At 53.0% G+C, this 12833-nt stretch overlaps 1 protein-coding gene across 1 annotated transcript in view; it reads left to right on the forward strand.

Moving 5' to 3' along the window:
- The first annotated feature begins 5129 nt into the window (after window positions 1-5129).
- The window catches only part of SLCO2A1 (solute carrier organic anion transporter family member 2A1), an 81521-nt gene continuing 73817 nt past the window's right edge, over window positions 5130-12833 (forward strand). Inside the window, exon 1 of the mRNA XM_022582528.2 lies at window positions 5130-5607. Within this exon, the coding sequence (XP_022438236.1) occupies window positions 5512-5607 (96 nt within the window). The 5' untranslated portion in view covers window positions 5130-5511. The remainder of the gene's footprint in view (window positions 5608-12833) is intronic.

Genomic DNA, 12833 nt, shown 5'->3' on the forward strand with positions numbered 1-12833 from the left:
ACCCCGGGAGGGGCCCAGTGGCCGAGCAGCAGGTGCTGCTGGGAGGGCAAGAGGCAGGGCTCACAGAGAGGAGGCTTGGAAGTGGCCTCTGGGGCCCAGGGCTGCAGGAGGGAAGGTGCCAGGCAGAGGGGAGAGGGATGGAGGGCCCTCAGAGCTGGATCTAGAAGGGTCCCGGAGGCCCTGGGCTGTGCTCAGACCCCCACTCAGGGAGAGCACTCTGGGCTGGGTGTGCTGCTGGCAGCGGAGGTTCTGAGGGGGCAGGGATGGGTGAGGCCCAAGGTGGCTTCAGAACCCTGAAGGTCCATCTGGTGGGGGACTACACTTGTCCTGCCCGAACGCTGCGAGCGGGGGCCCCCAGGAGCTGGGACTCTATACCGAGAGGCCGGGGTTTGGATCCCGGCTCTGCTACCTCCTAGCTGTGTGGCCTTGAGCAAGTTATTTTAACCTCTCTGTGCCTCAGTTTCTCCAAATATAAAATGGCACTAATAAAAGTAATCCCTCTTATTGGGCTGTTTTGAGGATTAAATGAATCAGCATTGTGCCAGCACGGGGCAAGGACTGTCAACACTGCATGTTTGTCCAATAAAAATATAAACTAGTGGCCAGGGCGGCTCACAGGGGACCAGGCCTCCCCACCAGTGTCACTGACAAAGTGGTGGAGCACTTGGCTGCAGGGGTGCCCTCCACCTTGGTGATGGGGTGGTCATTGGGCCCCCCTCACCACAACCCCCCCAACTTGGCACACAAGGAGCTAGGTGGGCAGAGTTAATGCAAGATCGTAGTTGCGTCCAAATTGTCAACAGACCCCCATTAGTGGCTGCAGGAGTGTTGGGTGTGGCTCGGGGACTGATAAACATACCAAGGGGCCCCTGGCCAGCCTCCAGTGACAACAAGGCTGATGAAGGAGGCCTCCAGGGGGCAGAAGGGAGGGGCCCGGAATGCAGGCAGTAGGGGGTTGACAGAGACAGCAAGGGCTTGGAGGCCTCAGGAGCAATGAGGCCTTTCCCAGTCACTGGGTCTTTTTGGACTTCATTTCAGCTCAATTCCATTAAATAAACATTTTAAAGCAACGGGATATGCTCGGCCAAATAGGGGACGCAAAGAGAATGAACACAGAACCGTTGTCTCAAGGAGCTCACAGCTGATTTGGAGCAAGAGAACACCATCAATCCCACCAACCACCAGGCACCGGCAGTTCCCACACCAGCACCAGGAACTCTCGGCACCACTTCACACACTTATAACAGCCCCAGCTTCTCAGAGAAGCTGAGAGGTTAAGCAGGCCAACTAAGGTAACGCAGCTTGTGAAGGGTAGTGGCATCTATGTCTGACTTTGGGGTCTGTGCCCTCAGCAACACATGTATTGTCTCCAATGGAACCTGTGAAAATAAAGGCAGGAACACATGGCATGTGTTGGGGAAGAGCCCCAAGCCTCAGTTTATTCATCTGTGAAATGGGCATAATGACCTCTAGTTTCCTGAGTGACAGGGGATACTGTATGTGACAGGTTCTATTGTTTTTATGGGGGCCCAGAATAGGCAGTAACAGGAGCTGCCCTTGAAGGGTAGAAGCCCAGTGCTATGAGGCAGGCAGCAGGGCAGGAGGAACAGCATGAACAAAAGCCTGGAGGCGGGACATGTAACTGCTCCAGTTTCAAGCAGAGAGAAAGCAGGAGGTTTCAGGGCTCAGATGAGAAGCTGCTCAGCTCCTTTACCTTTCTTCTTCCCTCTGCACCCCTGGGGCAAGTTCTGCCGGCCTCCGTTTGCACTTTCTCCCTTCCAGCTCCTCCTCAGCCCACGTTGTCTGGCTTCTAATCATGTCACTCACCGGAAATACTTGCCAAGGTCCTCGGTGCCAGCCTACAGCCAGCCCGATGGCCATCCTTGGGTCTTATCTTCCCTCCTCACCGTCCTAGGCATGCTCCTGACCTCCTCCTCCTCGAAACACTACCCCGGGGCTATATCAACATGTGGACATGCACTCTCGGGTTTACTTCCCTCCATGCTGGACTCTTCCCCTCTGTCTCCTTTACTGGCTACATCCCCTGCGTGACCTGGATGTTGCTGTGGCTGGTCCTGGACCTGTTTCTCCAACACATTCTCACCAGGAGACTCATCCTTTCTTGAGGCTTACCCACTGCCTCCATGCCGATGTCCAGGCCACAATCTCTAGCTCAGCGTCTGCCCTGAGCACTGGACCCCTGTACCAGTCTGCCTGCTGGATGCCTTGCCTGCATGTGCTCCAGGCCGTCTGAACTCAAAAGGAACCTAGGAGGACGCATCGCATTCCCCCAGTTGCTGCTGCCCCTTCTGGTCCCCTCTGCCAGTAGCTGGTGTCACTGATGCAGGCTGCCCAAGTCAGACCCTGGGAGTCATCCCCGCAGAGCTCCTGAGATGCCTTCTAGACTGCCCCACTGCACTCTGACCCCGCTGCCAGAAAGGCCCATGTAAAATGCCAAACAGCCCACGTCACCTCCTGTTCAGAAGCCTTTAAAGGCTGTCCATTATGTTGGGGATAAGACCTACACTTCACTGCATGCCGCTCGTGTCCCAACCTCTTCACCGCACACCTTCCCACGGTCCCCAGGTCTCATGCTCCAGCCAGACTCAAATCATGGAGCAGATTTACCTTCCTTCACCTTAATCCTCCCAATCCTGGCAGTCCCTAGGGCTCAGCTTGAAAGTCACCTGCTCCAGGAAACCTCCCTGCTGCTCCAGGACGAGTTAGGGTCCTAACTGTGTTCCCATAGCAGATGAGGCCAACAGCTCTTTTCCTGTGTCACACTGATGCTTCCTCTCCTCACTCCCCACCCTGAGTTCATAGAGTTCACAAGGAACTGTCTTTGTCTTTGTTTTTCTAGTGCTAAAAAGTATTTGCTGAAATCAAAGGATCTGGGAAGAGTCTTAGAAACAGACCCTGGGGGTGTTCTTTGAGGGAAATGGGTTACCCTATGTGTAGACGCTGAAAGGAAGCAGCTAGAGTATTAACTACAATTCTTAGCCGCCTTCTAATGGGTGACCATGTGACCCAGTTTGGGCCAACAAGCCTTAAGGAAAGGTAGCTGAGCGTGCACAGGAGAGATTTGCTTCCCTGATGTGCTCACGGCCCCTTCCTGTTTTCTGTCTTCCACTTCCTCCCTGGAATTAGGAGAGGAGGCTGGCGGTGGAGCAGCCATCTTGTGATGATGAGCCAGCCATAAGGACGGGAGTCACACACTAAGGAATCTTGAAGGGACCTAGGTCATGACCCCTAGACTACCTACTAGTGGCTTCTTATTATGAAAGACAAATAAATCTCCTTGAGGCCCCAACTTCAGCTGGGTCTCCATTACATTTAGCTGCACTCCCCATAGAAAAGACAGATGATGGCAGATAACCATCCGTGGGCATTTCTGAATAGACCTTTTCTTTAAAGATGATGCTAGTCCTGACAGTGGGCAGAGGCAAGATGAACGGGTCAGGACGCGGTGAGGGCTGGAGAGGCCGACCCTGCCTAGGATTCTGTCAGAGGACCATGGCAAGGACTCACTCAAGGTTTGAGGAAGAGGCTCCAGTCACGGTGGCCCTAATGTGACCATGACCTTGGCCTGGGCCTTCTCTGGTCTCTGCTTGGTTTCACTGCTGGGATAGATAGCTTTTCAAAGGGCATAGTGCTGCAAGTCTGGGCTTTGGAGTCAGGAGAGCAGGGTTCAGGTTCCAGCTGCATTGCTTACTGGGGGTATGACTTCCAGTCACTCTTTTTGGCTGACCTCATCATCGTCTGTAAAATCCAGATTGTGACAGTGCTGATAACCGTCGGGCTAATGCTGGGGTTCTGTGGCATCGTGCCTGGGGGTGCCGGCAGAATGCCTGGCGCAGTCCATCATGGCTGCTACAGCCCAGCGCCCAGCACACATTGAGTGCTCTGTGGGGAAGGCCGTTCTTGTGTTGCAAGTTCTCTGAGACGGCTTACTGGTGACCAGAGTTTCATGCCTACTCTGGATCTGGGGCTGCTGCAGGGCTCTGGAAAGCCTCTCTGATGCCCCTCGATCTGTGGGTGAGTAAAGTGGCCCAAGGCCACCCACTGTCCAGTGGCTTTCCCTCCAGCACTGTGTGTTGTTGTGTCCAGGGTCCTGGGCCACAGGTAGAAAGGAGAAGCCCCTGGACATCGGACAGCCCAGACCAGGCCCAGAAAGGCATCAGGCCTTGGGTAGAAGTAAGAAACCTACATGGTCCATCTGTCCTGTGGCCCCTGTCTTAGCCGAATCTTCCTGGGAGTTGAGGGGCATCTTTTCTTGGGAATAGCTAGGAGGGGGATGTGAGGGTGGGGGCTTGAAGAGGTTGGTTCTGCAGATAACTACAGGAATTACGGAGTTAGAAAAATACCCCCAGAACTGGATTCCTTACTGCAGCTCCTTTGGGCAGACCCTTCTTACCCTTCTCGTGAAAGTGTCACCTTCTTTCTCTTTTCTGTACTACCTCTCCTGGTGGAAAAGATCTTGGGGAAAAAAAAGTAAGCGTTTGTTCTATTCCAGCCCTGAAAAGGAGATCAGTGAGTGCATCCCATTTGTCCACGACCTCCCCCGCCTCCCCTCAACACTCCAGGCCAGGCGCAGCCATGCTGACACTCGACAGCACCTCCAGTTTACCTTGGCTCCCGTCCAGAGAGTCCAGGCCCAGCCCGGGGCGGCCCCCACCTCTCCACCTTTGTTACCAGGCCCCTCTACAGCGCAAAGAGCAGTTTAAATATAAATCAGTCCTGGACGCAAACAGAGCCTCGGCAAGTCTCAGAGCCATCACCGGAACTGAGAGCCCAGGTTTTCGACGAGTGCAAACAAGCAGAGACCTACTCCGTAAACCTTCCTGAGCGCGTCGGGAGGGGCGCGGAGGCTCCGCTTCCCTTCACAAGCGTCGGCGCCTCTCCGACGCCCCTGGCTCCCGCTGGCACCCCCGGCGCCCCTCGCTCCTCCGCCAGTCTCCTCCGGCCCCCGCAGCCCTGCCGATCCCTTGTCGGGGCCCCCGCGGCATTCACCCCGCCCCGTCAGCGCCCCGGGCGCCCCCCCCCCCACTCAGCAGCCTCCCGCCCCCTCCCTCAGACTTCCCCCTCCCGGGGCCCGCCACCTCCCGCCCCCACCCTCCAGCGGGCGGGACCTTCTCCCGGGGCGGTCGAGCCTCCCGGGTCCCTGCAGGGCTGCGGGCGCGGAGACAACTCCGGCCGGAACGAGGTCAAGCGCAGCCGGCCACCGCGTCACACCTGTCTGAGGGGGCGGCGGCGGGGCGGGGGCTCGCAGCGCCCTTGACACCCGAGGGAAAGAGGGAGGAGGGAGCGCGCGTTTCATCATCGGCGGTGGCGGCGGCGGCCACTTATAAAACTTCTGGGCGCGCACCCTCGCGCTCAGTCTCCTCAGGCCGCGCCGCGTGCCTCCTCCGGCCACCAACGCCGCACCCGCCACTCGCCGGCCGCCCGCCGCAGCCCAGGCGTCCCGGCCCCGCTCGCCCGGCCTCCCGCCCCGGGCCCCTCGCTGCAGCCACCATGGGGCTTCTACCCGAGCCCGGCGCGCGCCAGGGCAGCGGCGCCTCTGCGGGCCGAGCCGGCCGCTGTCCCCGCTCTATCTTCAGCAACGTTAAGGTGAGCGGAGAACCCGGGACGTCCTGGTCCGAGCCGCGCCGGGCGCACCTTCGGCGGGGTCCCGGCGTCAGTGCTGCGGCCGCTCGGGAGGCGCTGGGGGGGCGGGCTCCCTCCCTCGCCGTCCATCCGTCGGTGTCACGCTCCGGCACGCATCCCCGCGGGCCCTGCGCCGCCGGCGAGGGGCCACCTGGCCAGGGAAGCGCGTGCTGGGCGTGTGTGCGTGTGTGCATGTGTTTGTGCGAGTATGTGCTCGCGCGCGTGCTCACACGCCCTCGTCAGGGTAGGAAACAGGGCGATGAAAGTACTTGCTTATTGGGCCAACTCTATTCAGATAGTCCTGGCACTAGCCTAGGGAATTGTTCTGTTCTTTGAAAAAGAACATCTCCGGGGCACCTTTTTGGGCTCCTGTGGGCAGTTACTTCGTTAAGGGAATGGGCTTGGAGTTGCCCGTGTCTGGCGCCTTGTAGGGGACAGGCTGGGGTCACTCTGAGATGAATATCAGAGCCTATCTCACCCTGGGTGGCTGGCAGAAGGGCTGTTCTCCGCTAGGCTTTCGTCTTCCCCAAGGGCGGCAGTGCGTGAGCTCTGCTACCTGAACGGGCTGCTGCCTGCAATGCTGAGAATTCCCCCGAGGCTGGCAACCAACACTGCAGCTCTTGGACCAGCTTTCCTGGTCCGGAACTGGCCCCAGGAAAGCAGTGGCTTTCGCAGTCTATTCCGTAAAGTCTAGGCAGGTGCCTGGCAAGTTATGGGGAGTAGGTGAAGGGGTGTAGGCAGTAGTGTGGTGAGGACCCCCCAGGGGGTCAGGAATGCTTTCCACCTCCTCACAGGTCCAAGAGGACTGGAATGGTTGAATCCACACTCGGGCTTTTTTGCCTCTTCTGGGAGGGCAGAAGCAACTGAGGAATGCACCTCCTGTGGTGAGGATGTGGGAGGTTGTAAAGCCCAGGTCACGGCTCCTTGGGGTCAGGGTGGGAATTATGGTGCAGAGAGGTTGTTTCTGGCAATCACACAATCAGATGGGGCTAGGTAATGCCTCCAGTGGCACAATTAAGGGGAACCCAGAACATACAAATGGAGGATGGGGGTCTCTGTGGGCCAGTTATGTGTGTCCAACAGAAAAGGATCTGGAGGTCACAGTGGAGCCCATCTATGTACTTACTCATATTGTTAGCAGTAGAGCTGGGCTCCCCACTCCTGCTTCTGCTCTTTCCCCACACCACACTAAATAAAGGTTGAATTGATTCCATGGTTGGACGTAAATAAGACATAGAAATTTTGAGATCGTTTAAAATAATCCTCAAATCTCCTCACCTTTGGCCAGACCCTGATGAGAACACTGTGTGTGGTTTTGGTTCCATCATTTAAAGGAGTTTAGAGAAGTTTCAGCAGAGAATTGTGGAAAACTTGGGGTTTATAAATTAGGAATTGGGAGGAAAGGGCAGGGGCAACAGTTGGGTGGTCTGAAAAGAGAGAGGCCCAGGAGGGAGCCAGGGTGGGGACAACTCTCTCTGTTTTCACCACTCTTAGGGTTGGGAGCAGGAGGGACAGCTGACAGCGAGGGTAACCCCAAACGAGATTGATCCATTTAGACCTGCCCTGAGTCCCTAAAATAAATGAGTTTATGACAGCAGTTTCTTTGAAGATCTATAAAAATAAGATAATTTATCACATGCCGATGATATAGCCACATGTGCCTGAGGCCTGGGTGCAGGCCAATCGGCCTCCGGAAGGCTCATACCAGTTAGGAGTTTTTCTGAACTCTAAAAACCAGATTCCTTTAATCATTGCCTCCGTTGATCCATAGTAATTCTAAGACCAGAGTTAGGAGCAACTTCCACTTAGCTTCACTTATCCGCCTGAAACCAGCTAGGAGACTGGATATCTCAAGGCACATCTGGGGGCTGGAATTCCATTAGTTAAACTCCCTGAAGTCATTTCTTCCACGGGGTAGGGCTGGCTTCTGGGGGCTTTGCTATTTGATGAGAGATTTCCTTCTCCCAGTGAGAGGTTTGGTGGCTGCCATGCACCCTGCCAGGGGGGTATGGACTGCACATGTCATGACATGTGTGACATGGGAGGAACACAGGACACCCAACCTGAGGACCCATCATTTTTCTAGGTTCCTCGTTGTTGGGACAGACTAACCAATAGGCTTTATGACATTCCTGCAAAACGCCACATACCACATGGTTTAGGGAGAGAAGATGAAGCCAGGGGACTCAGATCCAAGCCCCATGCCATCCCCTTACTAACTAGGTAACACAGGGAAGTATCCCTGAGCCTCGGAGTCCTTATGTGAAAAAAAACTGGGCAACATGAACAATTCCCTCCTCCCGGAGGCAGGGTAGAGAAGGCCTTCATAAGGATTATGTGGAATGAGGCAGAGGAAATGGCTTTGTAAACCATACTAGGTTTTCTGGGATTGGCATCATTGTGAGGTCAGTTCCCGCCTCAACAAACAAGACTGTGAATTCAAACGTCATTTAGGATCGATTATTCCACCAATTATGCCTCATTCTATGAGACATAGTTAATAGTTAAGAAAAACTACAGTTAATAATAATACCCAAAAATAGCAATAGTAGCAAACAGCAACAGATCTGTCTGAATTTACTGGGAACTATGGAAATATCTCACCCATATGACGTCCTCATTACAGCTCTGTCAGCTGGATGCTGTTACTGTCCCCATTAATGATGAGGAAAACAAGGCTTAGTGAGGCTGGTCCTTTGGGCTTGGATACATAACCAGAAAGAGTGGAGTGTAGAGGAACCAGGAACGTGAGCCTCCAGGTCAGAACCCCTAACCCCTGTGCGCCTGGCCCTCTCTGTCGCACGGCACTGGTCAGCTCAGCGTTAGCGTGTGGAGATTCCTCAGATGTGCTTGTTCCAAGTGGTCAGGGCTTTCTCCAGGCCCTGGTGACACACACATCTCAGCCGTGACCAGGGGCCACTGCCATGGCTGCAGCACAGATCCGCGTAAGCACTAACAGGCTCAGACCCCTTCACTCCTCCCGACCTCATCTCGAGCCTGGTGACTCTCAGGCTCAGGCTGAGTTTTTGGTACTTCCTTCTGCAGGAGTCAATACAATCGTGTTTAATCTAGAGACAGTCTCAATTGCCTCTGGGTTACAGCATTCTTAAGAACTAGAGGACCTGCTCACCAGTCATGGTTAGAGGGAGCAGTTTGGCATCCAGTACTCCAAAGCTCTAAATTAAAAACAGGCTCATTCAGCAATTATGGGGCAGGGGTGGGGGAGTTAGCGGGGAGCCTTTTGGCTAACTTATCCTGGCAGCCTCAAAGAGATCTGTTTCTTCTGAAAATGAAACTTTTGGGGCCAAACTGAGGTTGTCTTATAGAAGGAGTGGTCGATTGGTAATTGCTGCCCAAAGTTTGGGAACTTAAACACACCAGGGCCCCCAGTGTAGGGAAATAATGGATATCCAGTCAGTGGGGATGGAAGGCTGGGGAAGAAAAGTGGGAAGAAAGGGATAGACGAATCTCGGGATAGACGAATCTCACAGCTTGGCCTGGGTGGCCCTTGTGACCTGTGACCTGGGAGGGAGGCCCCCGAATGAGGGAGAGGTGCTTTGTCCTGGCCTGTGTCCGTAACGTCCTGAGGCCTCTGACTCCCAATCATGGGGCAGCAGTTTGGACTCAACTTCTCAGTTTCCAGAGGAAAGTGCTATATCCCAGCAACCTGCAATCCATGCTTGGGGAGACACTCTGAAGAGAACCGTCTGGGCCAAAATAATTCCTTCATCAACCTGGTGGATTAAGATATGCTCCTCCCTCCCCAGGATGTATTTCTCTGACATTGGGGACAGCATATTTTATGATCTCCAGGGTGTCTGTCCCCTGAGAGGCCCACCTTGCCCTGCTTGTGTGTGTGTGTTGGGGAGGCAGTTTTGGGGGATGGTTTGGGGGGTGGGGAGGGAGAACCATGGGAACGGGTGGGGTGGTGGTCAAAGGTCACTTAGACCCTTTCCTCCTATACCTATGCTCAAAGCCCTTCCTAGCTTTCCTCGTGTCTCCTGGTGATGAATTCGTGACCTGTGTTGCCACAGAACAAGTGGCAGAGGGATTTATTTTGAAATAATTATAGATGCATAGGAAAAACAGTGCTGAGAGGTCCTGTGTTTACCCAGTTCCTCCCAAGGATTTCATCTTACATAATTACAGTGTAATACCAAAAGCAGGAAATTGACATTGCCATGATGTGTGAGTATAGTTCCAGGCCATTCAATCGTGTGTACAGATTCAGGGAGCCACCACCCCACTGCTTCAAGACAGAACTATCCCATCTCCACAAAGGTCTTCCGACTCCTATCCTTGATATGTTCTCTAGCGCAGTAATTTTATCATTTTGAGAACATTATATAAATGGAGTCATGAAATATGTGTGTGACCTTTTGAGACTGGCTTTTTTCATTAAGCATAATGCCCTTGAGATCGACCCAAGCTGTTCCATGTATCAATAGTTTGTTCCTTTTTTTTTTGAGGGGGGTACGCGGGCCTCTCACTGTTGTGGCCCCTCCCGTTGCAGAGCACAGGCTCCGGACGCGCAGGCTCAGCGGCCATGGCTCACGGACCCAGCCGCTCCGCGGCACGTGAGATCCTCCCGGACCGGGGCACGAACCTGTGTCCCCTGCATTGGCAGGTGGACTCTCAACCACTGCGCCACCAGGGAAGCCCTTTGTTCCTTTTTATTGCTGAGTACTATTCCATGGCATGGATGTATCGTGATTTCTCCAGCCATTCACCTACTGAAGGACCTTTGGGTTGTTTCCTGTTTGGGGCTATTACAAATAAAGCTGCTATGAACAATCATGTATAGGTTTTTGTGTGGGCATAAGCTCTCATTTCTCTGGGGTGAATGCCCAGGAGTGCATTTGCTAGGTCATATGGTAGTTGCACGTTGATTTTTAAAAGAAACTGCCAAACTGTTTTCCAGAGTGTTTTAATTTTCTGGATACTGCTTTTAGTGTCATGTCTAAAAACTCTTCACCAAATCCTAATTCCTGAAGGAGAAATCCTCTGTTTTCTTCTAAAAGTTTTATAATTTTGCATTTAAATCTATAATCCATTTTGAGTTAATTTTTGTAGAGATGTGAGGTTTAGGTAAAGGTTCATTGTTTTGCCTGTGGTTATGCAATTGTTCCTGCACCATTTGTGGACAAGACTCTCCTTTCTCTATTGAATTACCTTTGTATCTTTGTTGAAGATCAGTTGGCCGTACTTGGGTGGGTCCATGCTGGGTTTTCTATCATGCTTCATTGATGTATGTGTATATCTCTCTGCCAGTACCACAGTGTCTTGATTACTGTAGCTAAATAGCAAGTCTTGATATCAGGTAAAACTTGATTTTCATTCTGCAATGGAATGATTACCAAACCTTATAACCCATTCAGTTTCTCTTCTACTTTGCCTTTTAGGAAGATTTAAGGACAGATTTAAAGCTTGCTTTTAGTAGGTGGATGGGATCTTACATATTTACATGTTTCCAGCTTTTCTTCTGGCCTTAGCTGAATGGTTGTCTTTTCCCTTGAATTTGATTTTTCAGTCTAAGTTCTTAAGCTTTTTCTATGCGTAATGCCAGCCCTGCAAGGGAGGTATCAGCATCTCCATTTCATACTTGAAATCGAGGCACATCCAAGACCACATATCCAGTCAATGGCAAAGCAGGAATTCCCACCAGGGTCATCTCACTCCCAGCCCCTTTCTTCCCATGGCCTCAGAATGCCTCTCAGTTCTGGATTCTTTCGTCCGTGAACCTTGGGGCCTGAGCGCAGTGATCTCTGAGGTTCTTTCAGGTTCTCAGATTCCCATCTCGTGCTAAGTTGCTGATTGAGATGAGACCAGGAGCAGGGCCAGCTGGGTCTGAGCTTTGCCAGGAGACCTGCTCTGAAACCTGGCAAAAGAGGAGGGTGCGGCTGGCCTGGTTGTCTGCGATCAATCCCAGCACTCTTGGTTTCGTGGACCTTGATTCCCTGGGATGGATTAAATTTGATCAGGGTGAAGGATGAACCCAAGGCCAGGAGTCTCAGACTACACTGTGGACTGGATGGATGGGATGATCCTATCCAGTGAGCAGCCGTCGCCCAGAGCTGTCTTCCCAGCCTCGTTGCCTTGTTGGGTGGAGATGCTATGGAGGCTGTGGCTTAGGGAGAAGGCACCAGCCGGCTCAGTAACCCCAGGACTTGTGACCTGTGGGACACTCAGTCTGGTCAGCATTGGCACTGACCCCCACAGGGCTGACCGCTGCCTCTATAAATATGGGCAAACTAACCCTTTCTTTATCATTTAGTGTGCACCAAGTCCTATAGGAATCTGATGACAAGTTTTATTTTGTTTACCCAAACATCAGCCATACCTATTTATGTTCTGAAAGATGTTCCATCCAACACCCTTGAGAGATGCTGGCCTAGAGCACAGAAGGCCTCCGTTAAAATGCAGAGGGCACCAGGGAGGGTATAGCAAGCTAGTGGTTGTCAATCTGCCCACCAAGATGCCCTGAATTCTAGAAGGGAGTGACCAGTCTCCACAATGGAGTAGGACAAGGGGATGAAGGGTGGTGTCGGGAAATGTGGTTTAACTAATCATGGATATTACATTTCTGTAGAATTTTATGTTTCATCCTAGAATCAAGTGTATTTTATATTTTCCTCCACAATATATCTACATGCTTACAAATAATATGTTGTATTTCCCCCCAAATCTTGGAGTAACACTGATGCTCCAGGAAGCTATGCCATGTCTAGCTCACGTCTGCCAGATGTGACCCCAGGTGGAGTTTGGGAAACAACACAGCAGGCCTCAAGTCAGAATTGGTTTTTCTAACCCAGCCAGCTTGTTGGGCATAGAGGGAACCTAGGAAATGTAAGTGGGACAGGTGTGGGGTGTGAATAGCAGACAGTTCCTGGGCTGAGCCCGTGGGACACCCCAGGAGAGGAGCCGGCTAGAGAACACAGTGAGGCCCCTGTTGGCCTGGGGAAAGGGGACAGTGGCAGAGGGGAGGGGGAGGACGGCAGGCTGCCGGAGCCACACTTGTCCTGCCCGACTGGCTGCCAGAGAGATTTCAGGATGGAATTAAACTGACCACATTCTCAGCCTGTTTTACATGTCCTTCCTGCCTGTGCTCCAGGCCCTTCTGAAACTGTGCTGCTTTGCCTTTGATTCACAGTGCATTTGAGGGAAGTGGTGGGGAGCTGAGTGTGGATGTC

Source organism: Delphinapterus leucas, chromosome 4 (assembly GCF_059928025.1).
Source record: "Delphinapterus leucas isolate spDelLeu-1000000601 "Yukka" chromosome 4, BTC_Dleu_Yukka2, whole genome shotgun sequence".
NCBI classification, from domain to species: Eukaryota; Metazoa; Chordata; class Mammalia; order Artiodactyla; family Monodontidae; genus Delphinapterus; species Delphinapterus leucas.